Source organism: Cyanistes caeruleus, chromosome 2, assembly GCF_971803275.1.
Source record: "Cyanistes caeruleus chromosome 2, bCyaCae1.hap1.1, whole genome shotgun sequence".
NCBI classification, from domain to species: Eukaryota; Metazoa; Chordata; class Aves; order Passeriformes; family Paridae; genus Cyanistes; species Cyanistes caeruleus.
Window position 1 is genome coordinate 97515812 of NC_141702.1, and position 23941 is coordinate 97539752.

General features: G+C 38.2%; 1 protein-coding gene across 16 annotated transcripts in view; it reads left to right on the forward strand.

Moving 5' to 3' along the window:
- HHAT (hedgehog acyltransferase) overlaps positions 1–23941 on the forward strand; it is a 186338-nt gene that overhangs the window by 92012 nt on the left and 70385 nt on the right. For all 16 annotated transcript variants that reach the window (XR_015283680.1, XM_086878513.1, XM_086878516.1 and 13 more), the window contains one exon: positions 13130–13331. Coding sequence is in view for 15 of the 16 variants with exons in the window: in XM_086878513.1 (XP_086734639.1) it covers positions 13130–13331 (202 nt within the window). In the remaining variant the exon portion in view is untranslated. The remainder of the gene's footprint in view (positions 1–13129; positions 13332–23941) is intronic.

The following is a 23941-nucleotide window of genomic DNA, read 5'->3' on the forward strand; positions in this document are numbered from 1 at the left end:
ACTGTTACTGGCTTTATGCTGTCCCTATAGCTTTAAAGGGATTTTGGAGCTTGCTTAAATGAGTCCGTGTTCAGATCCTTTGATTTCCAACCTTTCTCATCATGCCAGGCAGGAGCAGAAAAGCCATTGCCTCCTGAGATCTCAGGAGTAGCTCTGGCAGCTTGTGCATTCCAGCTTGGAGGAGATGTGATGAGGGAGTGAGGGAACAATGGCTGTCCAAGAGGGATTACCTCAGGAGGCTGTGTCATATGCTCAGCTTGTCCCATAAAGGCACAGAACAGAGTCTGAGATGCAGAGAACGGTGTTTGTATGTTTGTTCTTTAAGGAAAATTGGAGCTTAACACTGATACCTCACAGCTTAACTGCAAAGTTAGTACCGTACGTGTGCTCAAAAGATTTAACTGGCAGCCTTAATGTTAAGGACTGTAGTTTAGTTTGCACTGTATCTTCTTGATGGTTTCTCTACCCTATGGAGATAATTACTTCTCAATAAATATGGAAGTAAAAATATCGATAGATTGTAGAAGAATAGTAAGAGTAAGCATGCAGGAAGGCTTAGAAGATGAAAACTATTTCAGCCAGGTCATAATTATGTACAATTATTCTGCCCAGGGCATGAGATGAGAAAATCACTGTATCTTGCTTGTGGTAATGGGTTCTTATAATGAAGAGTTTTTAATGTAGAAAACATTTGTTTTAACTATAAAATGGAAATCCTTTAATGCATGTGCTCTGAAAATTGAACTAACGTTCAGATGGAAAGAAATATCTGTCAGGTTCATTCTGCTAAATCCAATTTCCAGACTAAGTTAGTGGTGAAATAATATATTTTTATCCTGCTGCTTTGCTAAATGTGTGCTCTTCTTGATGAACCCTACCCTTGCATCCACAAACCTCACAAAACATGCAAGGGTCCAGGCAAAGCATTTGTGTGAATATATATAGAAAAAGTATAAACACACAATTCAATGTTTTTTTCTCTTGAAACAGAAGCTAATTGTAGCATGATTTCTGTAACTGTGAAAGGCCAAGAAATCTTTCTGATTCTTCAATCCTCACATTTTGAAAATATTTTGTTTGACTAATTTTAGGGGTAGAGCAGAAGACGCTTGGTGCAAAAGGTACTTGGAAATGAAAACAAGTGCATAATCCAGATCTTTATCCATCTGAAACTGATGAAAAAAAATCTTGCTGACAATAAAAGAAAATATGGATTTTTCTTTTAGGAGCAAATAAACTCATCTTAGTTCTCATTGTACAGGATAGAATGGAGACTGAGACAATTACAGAATTGCCAGATGGTCACAAGAAGAGGATGGAGTGGGCTGTTGTGGGACTAGAGGATATTTAGTTTGTAGAAAAAGGTGAGAAACAAGTGAAGGCAGTTTAGCATTGCTAATGGTCAAATGTGAAAGCAAGTAAAAATGAGAAAGTATCATTTTATGCCCACTCAACTTCACATTAATTCTCACTGAACACAAATAAACAGTACTGTAGTGATGGATCATCATTATCAATCTTTGCAGTGGTGCTGTCAAACAAAACATTTGCATTGTAAACAGAAAATATTCCAGGATGTTGTCAACATGCTTGACCCCACATAATTACATTTGGCTTTTTGGTATTCATGAATTCTGTGCATATGGTTCTGCTCTGCCACTGTATGAGCTCATAGCTGAGAATTGTGAAGTTTAGGTAAGAGGAAGGGGAGAATGGGAGACTACTCCTTAAACTGGCTGAGCATTTCTAGTTTGCTTCAGGGAAAAGAGTCAAATCACTGATGAGGGTACCCATGAAATTCAGGTACTTTTTCATTGCTTCTTAGCTTTTGGTCTCAGCCAGGAGCTGATGCTGTACCCCCACATCCTTCCTTCTGAAGTAACCTGTCTGTGGAAAGGGAAGGTGCTCTTGGAGGCAGAGATCTGCTGCAGTGTGAAGGCAGAAAGCTTTGCATAATGCTCTGCTTGCAGCTTTCCAGGTTGAGTGACACCCTTGTGGGTGATGACTTGTGACCAGGATAAGCCATTTTCCAGTGAAGGACCACTCTCTGCAACATGGTAGAAAATCAGTGGCTGAGAGCAGTGGTTTCCTACTGCCTTCCAGTTGAGGCTGGAGGAATGTTCTACCTCCATCCAGCATCACCCATGGTTTGGGGTACAGAGCCTCATATTTGCTTTTAGTGTGATGGGATGTTGTCTGTTGGTGCAGGCACTTTTTTTTTTTTTTGTCATCTTCACTGCCTCATGGCAAAACTGCAGTAGGATGGAGGGATTTTGTACTGTCTGATTCTCTCCCAGGTGTGGAGCTTTCAACCCAGGGAAGTACTTACATCCTGTTGCTGAAAGGTAGCCGTTATTGAATACTGATCAGTTTAAATGCTTTGTTCAATATTTGGTGAATAATTCGAACAGTTTAAAAGCTAATCCATAGCTATCTTACCATGACAATCTTTAGATTTCTGGTTAGACTTTACCTGCCAGATTTGTTTTTTTCTTGAGGTTTTTCAGGGAAAATAAGCCAAATAAATTTGGTACTGCTGATTCTATTTAACACTTTGAAGCTACCTTACCTCTTTGAATGCTATTTCTTCGCTGGTTAGCCCTTACTCCTAAGGATGAGGTGAGCACAAGCTACTATTTTCATAGTATGTTCCCAAGTACCACCAGGAATTTGCTAAGCAGCTCCCAAGCTGCATGAAATTTTCTTATTCTTGTTGGCTATCCCCACTTTAGAAGAAAGAAAAGGAGTTTGTTTGCTTTTCGTAGTCTGTTGAAATCTCAAGAAGTGGAAAACATGAAAAATAAGCACTGACCCAATGTGTAAACCAGATGATTCCTTGAATACCTTGCAGAGAATTTCGTCAAGGCACACTGATGAAAGAATGCTGCTGACATCATTAATGGTCTTTAACCTGTTTTCTGTCTTTTCTGGCCTGCATTTGTACTGAGCAGTTAAAACTAGTTTTGTTGATTCACCCTCTTGGAGCTTTTTGTGAGGGTCAATGCAAAAATCATTATCTTATCAATCATTATTTGTTCTGTCTTTCTAACAAAAAGACTATCTTTAGACAACTGGAGAGATAAACGGCTTGGTGTTGTAGCTGGATGAGAAGATTTATGGTACATTTTTTGCTTAACTTTCCATGACACTTTAACTGATGATTTTTCCTGGCACTTTTACCATCCTCGTTTCCTTGAGTATGTACCTGGTTTTTGTCCCATTTTTTTACATTTTTTTCTCCCATCCTTACATATATATTTAAATTTCTGGCTGTAACTACAGCATTTCTTTCTCAAGTTCTACCTTTGCATTAGAATAATTTCTTGCTGTGTGCTTAAAACTTATTGGTTTGTTTAGCTCTAGCCTCTGTTGCTACTGACTTCACAAGAACTGCCATTTTTCACTGAAGTTTTTATCTGGACTGAACCCTGTTCCTGGTGGTTGTTAGGGGATTATGTCTATACTTTCTTTACAAATGAGAAAAAAGGAGATCATCGTTTTTTAAGGGCGCTACTTCATCAGAAGTAAACATTTTGCTTCACTTTGCTTAATTAAATTTATGTTCATTCTCACTTATATAACAATTAGGTAACATTGATTTGGGCTGATAAATGTGTATCGTACTATACATCAGAGGTGATTTAACTCTGCTGCTGTTTGAAAGGTTTTTGACACAGGCTGGAGAGTGCAGAGAAGTCCTTTATTGTGGAAGGTGCTGTATAATCTTAAGTGATCCCAGCTTTGCCTAGACATCTCAGTGCCTTGGCTGTACTTTATAAATAGTCATTTCCCAGAACTGCAAAGTGCATTTTCTAAGAAATGTGAGCTCAGTAGAGGTGAGTGAATTATTCGGTTTGGAATAATGACAAAAATCTAACTCTTCAACTTTGTGCACATGCAGTTTGGAGGAATAAGTAATGCTATGCTTTCCTTAAGCAGATACTTTGATATTTTACAAGTTTCCTGCCATATTTATGCAACGCCTCCTCTGTATTTCCACTGTTCATTAATTACATGCCTTTATTTCAGAGATCCATTGAAGTATGTTTTTTTGATGTTGGTTTATAATTTGAAGATTGTAATACTTACTGAGTCTTCACTGACTTTGGGACTTTGAACATTATTCTGGTCATGCACAGATTTGTATTTGTGATGCATCCAAGTGAAAGTCTTTTGACATCTTGATTTCTGTTTCTCTGTAGAACTATACAGCCCAGTGAAGCAAAGGTATTTCATGGTTTGGTGAAACTGCTGTGTGGTCTGTGGATATTAACAATGCCCTTTGACATGCATGTGTACAAAGGGATATAAAAATGCAAAAGAATCGTCAAACTCTCCACAAAGGAGTCTGCAAAGATTAAACAGTCTTTCTGTTACCTAGCAAATTTTAGAGGGCTATTCAACTTTATCACCTTGTCTCCAAGCAAAAATGGTTTAATAAGGAAAATAAATAGGTTCTGTTGTGGTGACTGCATTTCATGCACTCCTTTGACAGAGGCATGCTGGAAAAGGTGGCTGTTAAGTGCACAGTGATGAGTGTATTTTAAACATCTGAGTTCACACACGCGGATGAATCCACATTTTTTCTAATGTACCTGGCATACTAAGATTAGCAGAATGGCTAAATAGCTTGTGCTTACACCTAAGGAATTTAAATCAGCTTTCTAAGAGAAGGGAGAAAACACAGAACTTTATTTTTGGTGTGTTCAAAGCAACAAATGACACATACTTAAAAGTGTTTCACTAACAGTTTGATATGTGCAGTCACATGCAGAGGAAGAACTGGTCTTTGTTGCTTCAACTCTGGTTGAAAACCCCTGTAAAATGCTGTTGTGAATGTACTCTTACGAAGAGAGGGGAGATGGCAAGGGAAGATATTTGTTGGAAGGGGTTTATTTGTGTGGGAAAATTATGTAGCCACTAGTTGAGGTATGCAGAGTTCTGAATTTTGAGCTGGGCCCTCTTATACAGAAATAGTCCAGATTATAAGCTTTCTAACACAATTTGAAGTATTTGAAAGCAGGCATTCTTTATTACAGTGCTGGACACATCTGGAGGATTTTTCCTCTGATTGAATGTATATTGCAAAACTTTACACCAGTATTTAGTTCATTGTGATCATACACATTCATTACGATGTACTTCCTAGTTAATACATAAACATCCCTCTTTTTAAATTAGTCCTAATTTACATGCTTCTGCCTCTTACTGGAAGTCCTTTTATGGTCCTAGAGGGTCATCTAAAGGGGTCTAAAGTGGTCATATTTACTGAGAGCTCCCAATTTTGTAAATGACATTACCTTGCTCAGGTTAGTTACCATGTATTCTGACCTGCATTTTCTGTTGCAAACAAAGCTACTTCTGTCCCAGTATAGTTCTTTGTCTGGATCCTGTACTGGGATATTCTTTAAATCTGGTCCTCTAGAATAAACTTCAGTCTTTTGTAGGCAGTCATCTTCTGGAGTACACTCTACCTCAGTGGCTGACAGAAACATAGCAGGATTAACAGTAGAGATGGGTTTTTGAGGGTAATGGTACCTTCTTTTATTCTAATTTGCTAATTAGTCTTCAATCTCTATTTTACAACTTCAAGGGACCTGAAAATTTCTCTGTGTTGTCTGTCATATCCAGTATAAGAGCTGGGAGAAGTAAAGAAAATTAGAAGGGAAAAAATAATTCTTTTGTTCATGGTGTTGCTTATGCATTTTGTCTAATGATTGTTTAGGGCATAATGAGCAATTCCTAGTGCAGAAAGCTGGACTGGAATGTCTGCATCTCTCTGAGTAATGCCCTAGCCACAGATTTGTTTTTTCTTGCATATTCACTCTTGGAATCTCATTTTCTTTTCTGCCTGGTGGCAGCCTGGTAACAGACTGCTGGAGCACTCCTCTGGGAGGCAAGATATGTTGGTCTCCCTGGGAAAGAGCCTGACCTCTACCAAATTATAAGCAGAGAGTGACAGTACTATTAATATATCCCTCTTCTAGCTGTGTTTTCAAAGGAGTATATAGCCTGCTTGTTGTGCTGCTGAGCCTAGATATCATCAGCACATGGTAGGTTTATTGTGAATATCAGGAGTGAATTGGGTCCCTGAGGGGAGTTCAGTTCAGAACAGCTTCAGGGAGCTCTGCAGACCCATTCAGGGAGGAGGCAGGAGTGCCTCCTTCCCAGCTCCCTCTGTCAGCTAGGGACACAGCCCTCTCCCATCCAGTAGCTGAGCTGTAGGCACTTAACTCTAGGTTGTTTTGGCAATAACATCTAGGCTTCTACTGTCAGCAAAATGTTTCAGGTGCTGGTTTGAGCTTAATGCTATAACCAGTCTTTTGGCTGTTTGGTCATCTGGAGACTCTCCCATTTCCATTCCAATCAAAGACAGCTGACAGCAGTAGTTTTGCATCTGACTGTGAACAGGTGGTGGTAGGCAGGGTTTCTTTCTTTACATGATACAGCTGGAAGAAAACTAAACACAGCAGTCCATCAGTAATGAAACTTTTTTCCATTAGAAGGAAATACTATGATTTAGATTAAAATTTCATTTGAAATGAATGAATTTCTTTGAAAACATGAGCTCCCTTGGAAGAGTGAATTCAAAATGATTTATTCCGTATTCTGCAGTTATCTGCCCTTTGACATATGGACTCAGCTCATTTCATTTTTTGTGTTGAATGCAGGGGAAGAAAAGTACTTTAAACACTGTGGTTTTTTAGTAGGAAACTTCACACTCAATCTTTGCTGGGAAACATGCTAGCAATTGTGAAGTGAATGAGAATTTAGGTCATATTTGTAAAGCTGAGTGTTTTTGCATATGAATATTCTCATTAATGCTTTGTAAACCAAATGGACTTAATTTCTCATTAAACATTTTTGTAGTAATGCAACAAGACTTGCCTGCAGCCAACATCAGCTTAAATATTTTAAAGGGTCTGCATTTGTCAAGGTCTCTAAACATCAGGTTAAGCTGGTGAGGTTAGAGAGTCTTACAGAGCTTAAAAAGCTTTGCCAACAGCCAGCAAAATTGTTAGACTGTGAGAAATGGAGTTTCACAGAACAAGACTTAGTCTTTACAAAATGGTATTCCAAATATCTCTGGTTATTGCAAATATTTTTGCAATATGGTGGCTCAGCCTTCAAAGTCATGTTTATGGGAGATGTTTCTGTGATTTAAAACAGATTTGTTCCTGTTGGATCCAGTCTTGCAAAGGCTTACAGGTGTGCTTTATTTATGCATTCTGAGTAGCTCCATTCAAGTCAGTGACAGCTTGAAGTGACAAAACAGGAATTGTGAGAACTCACCCAGAAGTAAGAACTGTGGCTGACATCTTTTCATTATGCAGCAGGAAAAAAAGTCAATGGTTTAAGGCCATGAAGAGTGTATTAAAAAAAAATTAATTAAGGAAGCCCAGCACCAGCATGATGCTGCTTGGACAAGATTTTTCCCACATGTCCACAAATGAACAGTCTCCACTGTACTGAGCCTCAAGCGATTTCTGTTGTCAGGATGCAAGATGGAAGACTGCATTATTGCTTTTTAAAGTTTTGCTGTGTTTTCTGTGTAATTGCCCAATTCAAAACAGTATGATAGGCACACAGTTAACCCTTGAGTGTTTTGAAACTTACAGAGACATTGGAATTTTGAGCATCAAAAGTTCCCTGAAACAAAACACAAAATCCTCACACATTAATAGTATTTACTTTGCCATTACAAGCAAATTAACTTTTCCTTTTTTACATTTCATCTTAGAAACATTACATTAGACATTCCAAGAGCAATGTCTAGGAAAGGGGAAAAAAAATCATGCATAGCATACATCTTGCTGTATAACCTTAAGTCAGGAAGAAATTTAGGCACATGTTGAACAAAGGTCCTGGACAGAGCAGCAGTTAAACAGGTGCTTTACTTGCACTTACTTCAGGATTTAAATATGTTTAAAATTACATGCATTTGCAAGTAAGAACGGTATGTGGAGGTCTCAAGGAATAATACCCTTCCTGAATGATTCTTAACTGATTACAAATGCCCCTTTTAGAGGTTTTCTGAAGTTACCAGAATGAAAACTTTGTAATGTAGAATCATTAAAAGAAAAGAAATTGTGTGTTTTTCAAGGGAATGGTTGTCAGATCTCTTATGATTATTCTGCGGATTGCCACTTCAAGAAAACTAACAAAATGGTTATTGGATTTAAAAGGTATTCTCTGTAAGTAAATATCACTTTTAAATACTTCAGCTATTATGTTTGTGTTTGCATTACTGTAGGGATTTAAATGGTACCATTTGCATATTTTATCCAATTCTCTAATATTCACTTAGTGAGTTAAAATTAAGATAAGTTGTGTAAATGAAACAGCTTGCTGGCTGTGGATAAGGTCATTTAAAGTGCTGTACCTGGACTGAAAGCAATGCACTTGGGAAGACACATACACAGTATGCTTAGTTTGTGAAAGTAGCATGCTTAATTGCACAAAAGTTTTAGTTTGAAATCGAAACAGAAATAGAAAGATAGAAAACACAGGAATATGGTTAAGACTGACATCTTTGCCTTGGAAGGGGAAAGCTAGGAATGTATGTTGAGTCATATCAGGTGTGGGGGATGTGCATACAAATAATTTTTACTATATAGAATATATACTATATATTCTCTCAATATTTGTATTTATGTGCTTCAAACACATCCCAGATGTTTTGAGATTTTAATGACATGGAGTTCTCTTCCCCCTTCTCTCCATGTTACATACATAACTTTTTCTTCTGACAGAATGAAGTACCTTTCCTTGTTGTCCTTAAGGGAGGTCTAGCCAGCCCCAGCCCAGGGATTGTAGGCAAAGCCTGGCCTGTGGTGTTCACATGGTCCTCTCTCATAGTTTGCATGGAAATCTCTGTTCTTTCACCTTCAAGTTTCTCCTTTGAAGTTTTGGCAGTGATTGATTTTTGGTCTCCTAAGTTAATGTTTTATTTTTAAATACTCACCTAGCCTGCATTTTTTGATACCAAGCATTTTCCACAGGTCTAATCTTCTTGACTGTAATTTTCATGGATCTTAAGGGGGACCATTGCTGGCCATCCCTCTAAAACAACCTGGAGGCACATGACCAATTAGTACCCTCAAATCTACTTAACTTGACAGCCTTTTCTCTTTGCAAAATGCTTTGCTGCTTTGCTTTATTAGTCCACCTTTGGCTCATTGATCACCAAGCAACTGCTGAGTTTTCTTTTTCTGTATGTGAGTTAAGATAAATTTGTTGTATATTGGTGCCACATTTTTCAGCTTTTCTGCCTTCCTTACACATGTAGAATAACGTGTCATCATGTTTAAGAGCTGTTAAGAAACTCTACTACAACTCCTTTGATCTGTGTTAGGCTGTCATGAGTACCCATGGTTACTTTCTTGTGCTAATAGTCCCCAAACAGGGGATTTTGAACTTCTGTGTGGATTTTCTGTGATTAGAAATGGGAATAATCTTAAAAGCTGCATGGAAGCTTAAAATGAGATATTTACGTAATGCTATTCTTCTTATGGTTCAGCAGGTCAGCCTGTTCTACAGCAACCTCTTCATTTGTGTAAACCCTGAGTACAGTACAGGGTTTACAGTACAAAGGGACTGCAGGGATAGATTGCAGGTAGATGGAAGTATTGGTAAGAAGAAGAAAAGTTACGAAGCATGCAGATATAAAAGATAACAATTTGTAGTAGCCATTACCCTGTAAACTCTTTCCCTGCCTCCTTCCTTCCCTCCTCACAGATTTTCTTAGTGAACTGGAGGGCAGCACAACTTTCTGAATGCACTGTAAGAGATTACTTTTCTTCCCCATCCCATTGGGAAGGCTGAATGAGGAGCTGTGTGAGGTGTAGCTGCTGTGGGGTATGTTGTGAGTTACAAACGGTGTTGTGTTGTAGATGATAATACAGAACTAATATATTTCTTTAATCATTTGGCCTAATAATGCTTTTCACAGGGTTATTCTCCCTCACACTTAAGAGTTTGTGTAGCTTTTTGTAATCAAATGAGTACTCTTCTGTGTAAACACATAGGAGAAATGTAGAGAAATTAGATTCTAAACTAAACAGGTTGCTCTAAAGTAAGCAAAATGCATCTTTGCAGCAATGAGACTTCAGACATGGTTCTTTTGCAAGACAGTTTTGGTTATCAGAGTATTTTGGTAATTAGCACAAAGTGCCTGGTCTTGAGCCAGGCTCTGCCCCTGGCTGCACACTGAGCTGCCTATTGCTTGTATGCAGGCCTGCCAGTGCAGCAGTGTATGCACATGTACATCACATGGATATGATGTGCATGATGATAGGGTAGCCAATACCTTTTTTCCCTGATGTGTCACACTGTTCGAGAGAAATGACACAACATATATCAGTCCTTTAATATCACTTTAAAATCTCAGGAATGCCCTGACAGGGGAAGGCAACACCACACAATCTGAGAGTGGTTACTGCCCTTGTGACAAGGAATGGCAGCCAGCTGCCTGTCCACTTTTTTTATGGCACTAGCAGGGAAAGAGAGAGGCATTGCTTTCTGCTTTCTATTTCTCCTCTGGGCAGGGAGGCAGGCTCTCCACAGTACTGTAGGGGAAGGTCACAGTGTTAATAAAGATTTTCTAAGTCCTTTTGGCTTCTGTCCTTCTTCAAACATGTCTTCACATAGTGGATTTTCAGTTGCACATTTGCCATCAGCCTAACTAGGAGCTAAAACTTCACTAACCTTTAACATTAATCAGAATTATGAGTTGTTGCTGCTCAATTATCTAGCTGCTGTTGTTGAAAAGTGAAAATCAGAAAATAGCCTGTTTTGTTCTGCACATTAAGCTGAAAGCCCTTCAGGCCAACCTAAACTGAGCTGCAGCTGGAAACAAATGTGTTGATACTGCTGAGCTCTCCCTGGCAATGCCATTGCCAGTGGAGGCTGCCTGTGTTGACAAGATAGCTGTAGCCTACACAACAGTGTCAGTGCAAGGATGGGGACTGTACAGAAACCTGAAGATACCTCTGCAGTAAAAGCTACTTTTTGTGCCATGGACTTAACCCAGGGCCCTATGGGGTCAGCAGAAAGGTTTCTTCAGGGATTGAAGTCAGATCTTGGTCACAGAGATGTGACTTTTTATTGTGTCTGGGTTACTTTGAAATGCTATGTTTCAGAGATGAGCTCAGTTGGTTGGAGCATGGGGCTAATAGAACCAAGGTTGTGAGTTTGATCCCATATGGGCCATTCACTAAAGAATTAGACTTGATGGTTGCTGTGGGTCCCAGATGATTCTGTGAACTGACAGACATGAACCAGGTGCCAATGAAATCCCTAAATGTACAAGAGAGAGCTTTGCTGAGCACGGCAGTGCTGGCAGTGTCCTGCTGCAGGCTCCTCTGGGTGCAGCTCTGTGAAACAAGGCACTGCCATGACTGCAAGGGGAGCTGGTAATGGAATGGACCCTGCCTTAATCAGCCTTTAAAAAGGGAGAAGAAAGGTGTTGGGAAAGTCTGTCCCGAGAGTACTGAGTTTCTTAGTCTTTCATGTCTAGAAGGAATTTGCTGAGTCTGTGGCTTCACTCTTTACCCTCTGTGCCACAGCCCTGCAGGAAATTCACTGCTTGCAGACTGCTAAGAGAAACCTCTCTGCCATTAGATTAATTGATTTCAATTGCAAGTGTCTGTTATTGCCACACTGTTCAAACATAGGAAGGGGAGAGAGAAGAAAAGCACAACATAAATAGAAATTATTGATCTTAATTTCTATTTATTTTCATGTGCTTAGTGAAAAAGTACACCTATACTGAAAAACATGTAATCAGATGTTGCCTGTAGCAGATGGAAGTAAAAAGGTGTATTGATGTTATGCTAAGAAAGAATTTGGAGCATTTGACACTTGTTCTTTTAATGACTTTTTTTGTTTACCCTTTAATTTTGTTTATCACTGAATTTTACCCCATTATTTATTTTCTTGCTTCCTAAGATTAGAAATAAAGCAGTATGTTAATTTCCCTTTTAAATTTTTAAGATAATATTTATCTTTGAATATGAAAACTGATAACCAGAGATACAAATTTCACCAGAAAAAAAAATAAATCCTTGAATTTTCTTAGCAAGTAGGAATAGTCTCAAATATGAGTACAGAATGTCATGCCAAAGGAATGACAGCTGAGGAGAGCTGTCACTGGTAGTTCTCAGATACCACATCTCCTTGCCTGGTACCCATGAGCTGGGTGGTGACTCCCCTGCCTGATGGGCCTCTTCAAAGTGTTGACAGAAATACTCAACTCTTTCAGACAGTGTCTGGCCAGTGGTCATGCCTTAATCAGAAAATGATGGGAGTGGATGTAGCTCTTCAGACTGGAAGTGAAATGACCCACAAAATAGTGTCAGCTTTCAGAATCCCATTGCTTCTGGTATTTTTTCTGAAGGAACACTACTTTCTGGACACTTGTAAGCATCAATTAATGACTAAGGTTATGACTCCTGGGTTCAGTTTAAATGCAGAATATAATTGCATGCAGAGTGCTTCCTATGGGTTTCCAGGCTTTTTTTTTTGGTATGAGTGCTCCAAAGGTCATAGACTGACATGATCCTGAGATGCAGTAGAAGAACCAGATAAGAAATATTTACAGTGCACATAATTTTTAATGAAATATTTAAAAGGAGAGAAATTACAACCTTTTACTAATAAAGTATATTTGCATGCATCTACATTTCTGATATATGGGAAACAATCTGTGTGTTGTGACTGTGTATGAATTTAGATACTGTTTTAAATGTTTTTGTTAAAAATCTTATAATTCAAATTCACAGGAAGATTACAGGTAATTTCTGTAGTTGACTTAGAACTATTCCAGTTTAAAAAATCTGGATATTTGCTATTTTCGGTTTGGAGAATATAGTTTGTGCTATATATTTACCTAATACAGAGTTCCCAGGACCACAAAATTGTCCTTTTGCCAAATGGTATGTGCACATACTCCATGAAGTGGCCTACAGCTTTGCAGAAAATAGGGCAAGCTCTGTAAACAGAGCATGTCAGGTAGTCTTTCACATTCTTTTTTATGCTACAAATAGACACATTTGTTCTGTGGTGGATGTTTTCCTGAGATTTCTGTGAAATCTCTAACAGCACTGCTTACTTGTCATTTCACCTACAGGTACATTTATGTTCCGATGGGAGGATCTCAGTCCAGTCTGCTTGGAACACTATTATCTACAGCCCTCACTTTTGCCTTCGTAAGCTACTGGCACGGAGGACAGAGTTATTTGTGGTACTGGGGTGCACTTAATTGGCTTGGAGTAGTTGTGGAAAACATCACCAAGAGGATACTTTCAACTTCACTTATTCAAGATTTAATTGTAAGTTGAATCTCTCCATTTCATATTTTTGCTTCCTGGCTCCATGCTCATCTGAAGTTTCTGGTTACTAGTTTGGTTTAACCAAGATTAAAAGTCATGGATAACAGACAGAGTTAGCATTCCCTTGCCCACCCTCCAGTATCTGAGGTAATAACTAGTTCATACCACTAGAATTTTGCAAAGTAGCAGCAAAGCAGATGGTGAAATATGCACAGTCTTAAAAGCTTCCTCTGCAGTCCTAGAGTAAGCAAATGCTTGTCACGTTGTATGTAGATGAACAGAAGCCAGTTTTAACATTTGTATTCTGATTTCACTCAGGATGGCCTTAAAATACTCATCTTCACTAAAATTAGGAGTGTATATTTCTAACATGTGTTTCCTGGACAAATGTGTGTGTAGCAGCTGCTTGCATCTGGGAACAAGCTTACACCGTGAAATCTTATGCCACTAAAGAGCCAAGTAAAGAAAACATCATTTTGCCTTGAAATCCTCTGATATTTTCATTTTACTTATACTTTTGACCTTCATGCTGTAATTTCCAAAGGACAGAATTGACTTTGATGTGCAATTAGATGCAAAAACCACTATTTTAATTTTGATGGTCATTTTAATCTGCAGGTTTGCTGACTACTAAATCCCGAATCTTCTAATAACTGTCTGTAAGAGTAAATAATTAGCATGTCTTACTTCCTTACTAGTGAAAATTTCACAGAATTTGTACTCTTATATATGGTTGTTTTGGTGGAGACTCACTCTGCAGCCTGATGAAGTCCTGATGCTCAAGGAATGATGTTTGCTGTCCATCCTACCCATTTCAGTTTTCATTTTTGTGGCATCCTGGATATGGCAGCTGATACGACTCACTAATTTGCTAACCAGTGCTACCTTATATCCTCCAATTGTCCATCACTGCAATCTCAGTGATAGTCTGGAAGCAGATTTTTACCTTCCTAGAGAATGAATTTATCAGATCCATTAATCTTCCCTCTAGGGTGAAACTGAGCTACACCATCTGACCAGCTGCATATGTTTGTCTCTGGACTGGAGACAGCCTGGTTTTTTAGGCATCCAGCTATTGGAGGAAATAAAAGTGTAGGGCCTTGCTTTTTCTATCTGATGTCACTGTATTAGAAATTTTAATAAAACTCCTAGGGAATGAACTTCTTAAATATCATAGAAATTATAATGATAGTGACATTATAAGTGTGGGGTTATATATGTTGGATTAATTTCTAACACGTAGTTCTAATTATATTTAACTGATGCTGGCAATAGTATTTTTTGTATAAATTAAATCCCTAACCAAGTGCATTTTACCTCTTTCCTCCACCTTGTTTTCATCTGGTGTTTTTAAAGACCTATCCACTGTCTTTCATGTCTCCTTTGTTTCTCATTTCTATTTGGAAATATAGTAGTAGACCTTCTTTTCAAGACCCTTGCTTATCTTTTCCTGAAATAATTCTGAAGGCAGAATTTTTAATATATATTGTTTTGGCATCTACATTAGTGCATGAGGCAGATCTCACTGCAGTTATGGCTGAGTCATGATTTGCCTTGTGTCTTGAAGGTTTCTCTGCAAGAACATGAGCTACAAACCATTCATTATTGCTCTCTCCTCACTTTTCTAACTCCCATTTTCTTCTTGAATACTTATACTGGAGGGCAGATGAGTAGTTGGACTTTGCATTTTCCTTATCAAGGGTTGGAGTGTTATGAGATTCTCTTAGATGTACCACATTTAAAATAAACTGAAAATTTCCCAGTACCCTGTATAAATTTCCTCTTCCCCCTTTTAATCTGTTTTTTGGAAACATTCCTATAATCCTGTCTTGGTAAGGGGTTTGCTGCAAATCACTACTCACTGTGGTGTTGAAGACCCTTTTCCAGGGGATGGGTTTTTCACTTAAATTTCATCTGTTGACAAGCTGAAATCCTTTGCATTCTTGTGCTTCACTCAGTTGCTGTGTTGGCTCTTGAGGGCTATTTCTGAACAGGAAGGTCTATTTTTATCTTCAGAATAGCAGATGAGTTTTTGAAAAAATACAGAGCACAGGTTTATGCTTTTTTTAACCCATTCTGTTCACCAAACCTCCTCGTATATTATTTTTATAATTGAGGTACATAATTCAGTTGAGCAAGAGGTGCTTAATTAGTAGTGTATATATATATATATATATATATACACACACATATATATGTGGGGGGGGGTATAAGTTGAATTTTAATTCTACTCTGTTTTTAAGATTGAATTGATCACTAACAAGAATGGTACCAAAACTGCCTCCTGATTTTTTTCCTCACACTATATTGCCTCAATTCTCTTGCAAAGGGAAGATTAAAAATCAAAATAGAGCATATTCAGGTCTCATCTTTCCCTGAATCCTTGTACTGACTAAAAATATATATGTATATATTGCCTATATTTATGCAGATTTTATTGTATTTTCAGTCCCAACTCTTGAAACCAGCACAGTATGGGGAAATAGCACTTCTGTAGCTGTCTGACAGGTTTTAAATATTATCTCAGGCATACTGAGCTAGAATGAGCAAAGCAGTACAGTCATTATTTGTGAGAAGTAAAATCAGCATATAAACAAATATGTACTGAGAACAGTAAATTCCCTGATCCCCAAAAAAATGGTTCTGGAACTTTTAATTTGAACTGGTTTCAAAGCAGTGGCTGGCTTCCTGTAGTCAGCTCTAGAATAGCTGATGCTCTTTGTTGCATCCTTTTCAGCTTACACTCTTCTGAACTTCAGTGTTTCAGTAAGCTGTGTGAGGAGAAGTTATCTCCATGACTTTTTCCCCGTATTGATTACTTGTTAGTTCTCAGTAAATTAGAACTGAATCAATTAATATTGTCTTTTCAGCAAAGTGTTATGTATAAAGCGACAATAAATGCTAGGTTTCCTAAGATAGGGCAGATCTGGGAACTTTCTATTAAATGGGAGAAGTTTCATTGTGTTTTTTTGTCAGATCTCTTTTTTTCTTACTATTTTTCAGGTGATATTTAGATCTGTACTGAGCAAAGTAGTGCTTTGCTTCACTGTTTCTATATTAATTTCTCACAGATGAGATGAACAGACTCGAGTAGTAACTCATTTGAAATGAATGATGGAATTTGTATTGACTTTTAATGAATAATGTGTACCATTTATGAAAAAAAATGCTAATGGCTAACATTCTCCCAGTAATTTAAAGTTTTTCCTTCTCTTTCCTTAAGGGAAATGATCTATAGAAAAACAGATCTATAAAAAAAATTAGATCCTGATATAAAAATAGATTTAGAATGAGTTAAACCTTAGAGTAGCTGGCAACACCTTTAAATCAATGGATTTTTAAAAAAGAAATATTTGGAAATTATCCAAAGGGAAGATGTAGCAAAGGGAGTGAAGCTGGCAGATTGATAACATTAATGTTTTAAACTAAATTGAAACAGCAACATTTATCTTTTTAGTTCTTTAGTTAAGTGAAAACATGTCATTCAGTCTCGTAAGAATTTTTTACTTTCAACATAAGGATCTCTCTTCTCAAAATCATACTGTGATGAATTTCTGGTTTAAGATCTTAATTTTAGATTTATTTGGTAAGACACTAAATATGCCATAAACGATTTATTTTGGGAAACCAGCTAATTTTAAATGTATGCCATATTTGAAATTTTTACTATCCTTGTAAGTGTTTTTGGTTTTTTTTTAAAGTATAGAATACTTTGATTTTTACATTTTCATTTATGTCTGCAATGAGGTGCACTAATTAAGTCCATTTCAATGTGCTGTCATTTCCTATCCAGCCCCTTTTTGCAAAAGGGGAAGTATTTTATATGATCTCCATATTTTTCTTAGTGGTTTAGATTAGACTTCATTAGTGTTTTAGATTATTCTTTTCCCCAGAGGAATGAACTCCATACATTTGTCTCTGTAGTTAAAAGATCACATTATTTTGTGCACCAAAGATGGGATCAATGACAACTGGTATCCTCAGCTTTCCAGAGAGAAAAATTTTAGATGATTTTCATAGTTTGGGTGGGGTAAGGTTTTTTTGGTCTGTATTTTTCCCTCTGCCTCATTTTGTTTGCCCTATTTGTTCTGCTAGATGCATTAAAAATTCTACAGTTATTTGTAATAAGTTATGCATTGTACAGTGATCCTGCAGACAGCTGGTGTGGAGCATGGAAAGGTTCTGACTGGTTAGCCTGACCTCTGGGCTCTGGTCCCACAGGGAATTAATCTGAACTAAAAGCTCATTGCTGTTGAAGGGGGGAAAGTTTAATTTCTCTTTCCGCCCTTCCTTGCAGTCTCCCCACTTCCTCCTCCTCATGCCTTCCTGCTGGAATCTTTGCTCAGCTGATCTAGCTCTTTATCTCAGCAGAAAGCTCTGCTTCCTTGGGTTATTTTATTGCTAGATTCTTTGACTCATGGAAAGCATCCAAAGAACAGTGTAAGAGACAAAAGCTAAGGAAAGGAAACGGAATAGGAGGAGTTTGACTACTTGGAACCTCCCACTTGCAAATGTGCCTGAACAGTGTGGGTTAGCAGACTGAACCTCTGTATTTAGGAGCAGTGAGACAAAGAAGCCAATTGGACTCTGCTGCATTCATTACTCAGGCTATGCTAGGGCACACATTCAGCTTAACAAAAATGGAAGTGCCTGTGTATTTCACAACCATATACAAATACAATGTGTTTTCAACGTATATACCCATATACGTTGAAAAATGAGTATTTCCTTTAAATGTCAGAATTTCTTTTTGCAGGTATAACTCACTTTAAGCTACTGTGAGGCAAGTAATGGTTCCTTCTTCACTAGAGACAAGATCTGACTAAACATTATGAAGTCATTTGAGGGAGGTATGTTTGTTGACCACCTTGCAAGATTAAATCTTTAATAAGATCTCTGCGATAAATAAAGACCCTGACAGCTGCTCTTCAGCACACACTGGTCTTTGATCTTCCTCTTGCTTCATTTGGTGGAAAACGAATTTATATCACTTGTTTACTGTTGTCAAGCCAGTCTGGCCTTTTCTTTTTTCCAATAGTTTTGTATAATTCTTACATATTTTTATTGTAGCATGGTGAATCAGTTAAGTGACAAGCATTGCCAATGGTACTTTCTTCGTAGCATTTTTATGTACTTGCTGTAGAATTGTGTTGAGTTTGTTGCTTCACTTTCTAAGGATGAACGAATTCCCTTAATCAGACTCTTATTCTCTAATGCAGAATTGGTTTTTGAGACTAGGTACCAACCATTATATCAAAACCCAGACTAGGAGATGGGGCTTGCCACCCACTCCCTACTCCTCACCTTGGCATTGAGTTCAGCCATATCATTGCTCTAACCAGAAATCTTTACTATCCAAAGGAGACATACTCTGACTCAAAATCAGTGGATTGTTATTCTAGATGTGCATGTTAGTCAGGGCAGATTTTTATGACTACTGGTCTTTGGTACTTAGATGCAGCAAGCTGAGTCAAGGTGCTGTTTTGTACTGAGATGCTGAGTGACCATCAAAGGTAAATATGGGTTGCCTGATGCATCCTAGTCAGTCCAGTGACTTCTAGCTTTGCCAACTGAGTCAAGCAATTCTTGCCATGTTCATACTTTTACTTGATTTTATTTTCTTCTCTCTTCTTCACCCTCCTGTGGTAAGGTTTCATTTGTCTTAATGGAAGTAAATCCCATAACATTTCGAGTGCCCTGCTATAAAGTGCTCGTATGGTTACACACTTGCATTGTGGCACTGGTTTTCTTTGCTGAGGGAACTTCTCATCTCAAACTCAGTAACAAAGACTGAAAATGTAGTAGAGGGTCAGGCATATGCAATAGGATACAGACTTTTGTGTGGTGAATGACAAAAATGACTTCAGAAATATTTCAGAGGTAACATTCTGTTGTTTTTTACATTTTGAGGTGCTTTTTTTTGGCTAATATTTTCAAGAAATATTATTTTTGATGCCACAAGTGGAGAAACCATTGTGATTTTTCTGATATGATTGCTGCTCTGCTCCAGACAACAGTGTCAGCTGGGAAGCCCCATGTGTAGCTGCTTGATTGTCATAAAAAACCGCATTTCTCCCACCTACCAACATTATTTACTTCCTCTTCAATTTTGGAGATATTGGACAGTTTTCTGGTGCTCAGTCACTAATGCTGTTTGAAAAGCAAGTAAATCATGCTACATGATTTAGCATGTGAAAACAAGGCGTATTGATGCTGGTTATGTGCTTCTTTGTTACTGTTACATGAATATGGCCTCCCTCTGTGGTTTGCCTCAGAAATTAGTCCAGGCAATAGATGTCAGCAATTACAGAAATATGAGTTAAAGTCCTGAGGAGTGGTTGCTTTCTGGTCTTCCTGCTTTGCCTTGAGCTACAGAACCTTGCTGCAGGAAAAGCATGGTCTTTATTTGCTGAGACTGTTTATCAAATGTCTCCATGGGGATTATTACTGTGTATTATTTATTTGCTAACAGTCATAAGGGGCAAGACCAAAATTCAGCACTAATGATTGGTGAAGTTAGACCCCTTCCCAACTGGATTACAATTTAAAAGGTGTTAAAAAGTGTTAAAATATGGATGAAGGAACTGAAAGAATCAGCATGAGCAGAATGAGAACCCAAAGAGCAAAAAAAACCAGGGATGTCAAGGACCTGAACACAGAGAAGAACGCACAAATCTTTCAGTCAGTGAGAGCTGAGACACATTTACGGGAGCATGTACACTGCCATTACTTGGCTGAATTCCCTGCTTTAAACATAAAACAGAAAGGAGGATGGTGTGTTTCAGTGCTGTTCATTTTATGTTTTTCACAAGCTGCCACTTAGAATAAATGGGCAGGTTCTTTGAGAGTGAAGAGTTAAACTAGAAAGTAGAGAAATTTACTTGTGTGTATGTCAAACTTTCACACATGCATCTGTAAGTGTAGTGGATACATATGAGCTGATAGGAAGCTTTCTTCAAACAGAAGGGGGAGTTGGCTGTTTGCTGAGAGATGCTATAAATGTAGATCTTTTGGAAAATCTAAAAATGAAATGGTGCTAGTGCAAGACAGCATTCTGTTGAGTGAATGTTTAGTAAGACATCAATAGAGAAGATGAGTATCTTCTCAAATACTATATATAGCATTTATTCCTAAATTCAGAATCAAGTTCTATTTGTGAAAATAGATCTTAACTGACAGCTGCTTGATTTTAATTGTGTGGTCCTCTTTTTATAGGAGTTATGTAGGGAATTACAGGTTGTTTGCATCATCCTGTCTCTTGGAAAAATGCTGTCAGTTCCTGTCAGTTCCATGTGAGAACCTTCCAGGAGCTAATTTTTACCTTTGCTTTGGAAGGAAAGCGTATGCCTTGAGAGGAAATGGGATATGACCTCAAGCCACAGTTCAGGTTGGGGAGAAAGGAGGAAAAAACTGCAAGCAAAAAGAAATGCCATGAAAATGAAGCAAACTGAAGTAAAGGAGATGTTTCTGGGTTAGAGTTAGGTGAAGAACAGAACAAATAGGAATGATTGGCATTACTAAAGGGTACAGTGTATGTTGATGAGGAAGTAAATTTGTTCTTCTGCTTAGTGTGGAAGTTATTGATGGATAAGATCTGGTTCACATCTTGTTCACTTTCCTCTAGCAGGCCTCTTCTTATCTTGGTATGTTGCAGCCCTGGGGATTCCACAGTTTCATTTAGATTATTTTATAAATTAATATTTTTTGCATGTGTTCGACCAGAATTATCTGGTTTTGTTGCTCTTCTGTTCTGTGCTACAGTCTTTCTGTTACTCTCTCTACTCTTACTCTGTTGAACATCTGTCCCTCAGCTTCAGAGTGCAGGAATGTGTACCATATTGAGATGTCAGCCTTTCATGAACTGCCTTTCCCTGGCGCCTGTTGATCTTCAAACATAACTTCTACTATCATTAATGAGTATGTGTAGTCCCTCCCTTTGTTTCTGCAGTCTCCCAAACACACTTCTGTTACTATGACCCATTGCCCCCTGACAGTGTGTATTAACAAACATAAGATGCTCCATTGCTTGGACCCAACCCATCTTTATTTCTACGGCTCACTTTCAAAATTAAATAAATTGACATTCTGTTTGGCAGAGCTTTGTCACAATTTTCAGCCTTTCCTCCGTCCCATCTGCTCCCCCAGCTGCTCAGTCACACCCTGCCCTCCATTTTCAGTGTGCCGAACTGCAGATAGATAAAATAGCTGGTAACTGTTAGTCAGGATGTGTCGCCTCCCTTCCCACTGTCCCATCTGCTCCTCGCTCTCTTTCAGCTTTTCACCCATACTCCTGTTTTTTTGCTGTCCCGTTATTTTTGGCAAACGGCTGCATTGCGGATGACCCAGATTCAGGATATGTTATCGGGGTGTTCGCTCTTGGGGTAATGTGGCAATTCCTGGGGTTCAGTGGTATTGAAGAATTAGCTTGTCATTTACCTGAACACAATTTCTAAAAGAAAGCACTTGAGGAGGGCTGGCACCTCTAAGATTGATTGAGTGGTATCCTTTCTGTAGAAAAGTATGGAAGTTGTGAGAGGGGCTTATCCTTTGGTTGGGGTACAATGGAAGGCAAAAGCTGAAGCTCAGAAAATTGCACTAGTAAAAGGAAGTTTGAGACTTTTTCTAAGATCTTTGCTGATATGCATAAGAACACCACCTGGACTCCTCCTGTACAGGGCAGCTTTACTCACAAATATTTTACCCATCCATTTCCTCCCCACAAAAGTCCTTGTAAACCCTAAATAACAGACTGTTGCAAAGAACATTTAATTTCGTTTTTATGACGTAAAGATGAGTCAATGTTGCATCAGATTTTAAGCATTGTTTGTCTAATAAAAGCCTTGAGGAAATTGAAAGGAAGGAATTGTAGGAAACACACTTAGTCTCCTCTCATACACTAGGAGAGACAATGAAAGATAATGCAGGACTAGGTGTTATTTTCATGGTAGTTAATTTCCTCTACTTCAACACAACAAATAGTGCAGCTTCTCTGTCTTACTTGGCTGATAGGTTTGAGTGGGAGAGAATGAAGTCTGTAGGACAGATAGTAATAAAATATTGTATGCTTTTAAAAAAATAAATCTCTTCTTAATGTTGTTCTAAATTATCTTGATCCTTAAAATACAAAGGCAGATGAAAGTAGAAAAATGTAATCTCTAGTTTTGCAGTTAGTAGTATCAAGTATGTTTCATGTCACTATGGTCATAGTATCTGACAGTCTTCTTCCACAGTGCATATGTTCACATAAGAAATAATTCAGCTGCTTCTCCAGTTTTATCATACACTCTTGTTTTGCCATGTGCTTGGATCATCAATTCTAGTAGTAGTTCATAAAGATATAAATGTTGTGAATCTCTGTTTTACTCCACGAAGACTCTTGTTTAAATTGCAGGAAATTTAATTCCTTTACATGGGACTTGTTAAAGTATTTTTAGTATAAGCAAGCTCAATAACGTCACTGACTTTACGGAGAAGTTTCCTTTAATCTGTCCCAGAACAGCTCTATAAATGAGATATTTTGCAAATGCAGCACATGTAGATGTTTTTCATCTTCTGAGTGTTTGCTTAGAAGTTACCAGCTAATGTCTGTCAGGGGAGAATTCCTGCCACTTGTCACTCTGTCATCAAGCTGGGTTTGCAGCATGGTAGAAAACGTGCCCCTGTTCCTGAGCCCTCCCCAATCCAGCGTGGTGCTTGTGACCTGCTCCCAGAACAAGTCACTGCAGCTGGATTTGATGGTCCTCTCAATAACGAGTCTTTGGGATATGCCAAATCACCATGATGCCGCCATTTTTGTTAGAAAAAGGTTGAGTGTTTTATGTAGGAAAATGTAGGATTGCTTCCCTGATAAAATGCTGAGTGATCTGTTTCTGTAAAAAACTTCAGTGTGATAATGTGTATAGGACTTCCTAGTTTTGACTGCTGTACAGAATGCAGTCTTGCTGTCTCCTCAACTTCATAGGATTGTAGAATAGTTTCAATTGGAAGGCACTTTAAAGATCATCTAGTTCCAACCCCCTGCCAAGGATAGAGACACTTTCTACTAGATCAGGTTGCTCAGAGATCCATCCAACCTGGCCCTGAATACTTCCAGGGATGGGGCTTCTACAGCTTCTCTGGGCAACCAGTGCCCCACCACCCTTACAATGAAGAATGTTTTCCTGGTACCTAATCTAAAGCTACACTCTTGCCGTTTGAGGCCACAATCTCTTGTCCTTTCACTACATATGACTTGTCCTGTCACTACCAGCTTCCATCTGGAAGGCTGGATTACTTACTCTGGTCAGTCTTCCTCACAGTATTTTCTCTATTGCTGGCTATAAATGCATTTACCTGGACCCTCAGTTTAATATTTCCATGCCATTCAGTGATATCATCATGAACTGTCCTGTAAAAATGTGAATTTACTGTTGGTAGCTCTAACTGACACTAGAGAGAAGTTCCTTTAAATTCTGCTCTGCTGCCTGAAGCTCCTTCTCCTGCCATATTTCTGTATTTTGTGCTCATAGTGGTGTAATTAAGTTGAATAGCAAATTAAATAAGTATTTTCTCTCTAACTCAAAATTCTACTGTGTACTTTATCTTAACTCTTAATTCTCACCTAACTGATC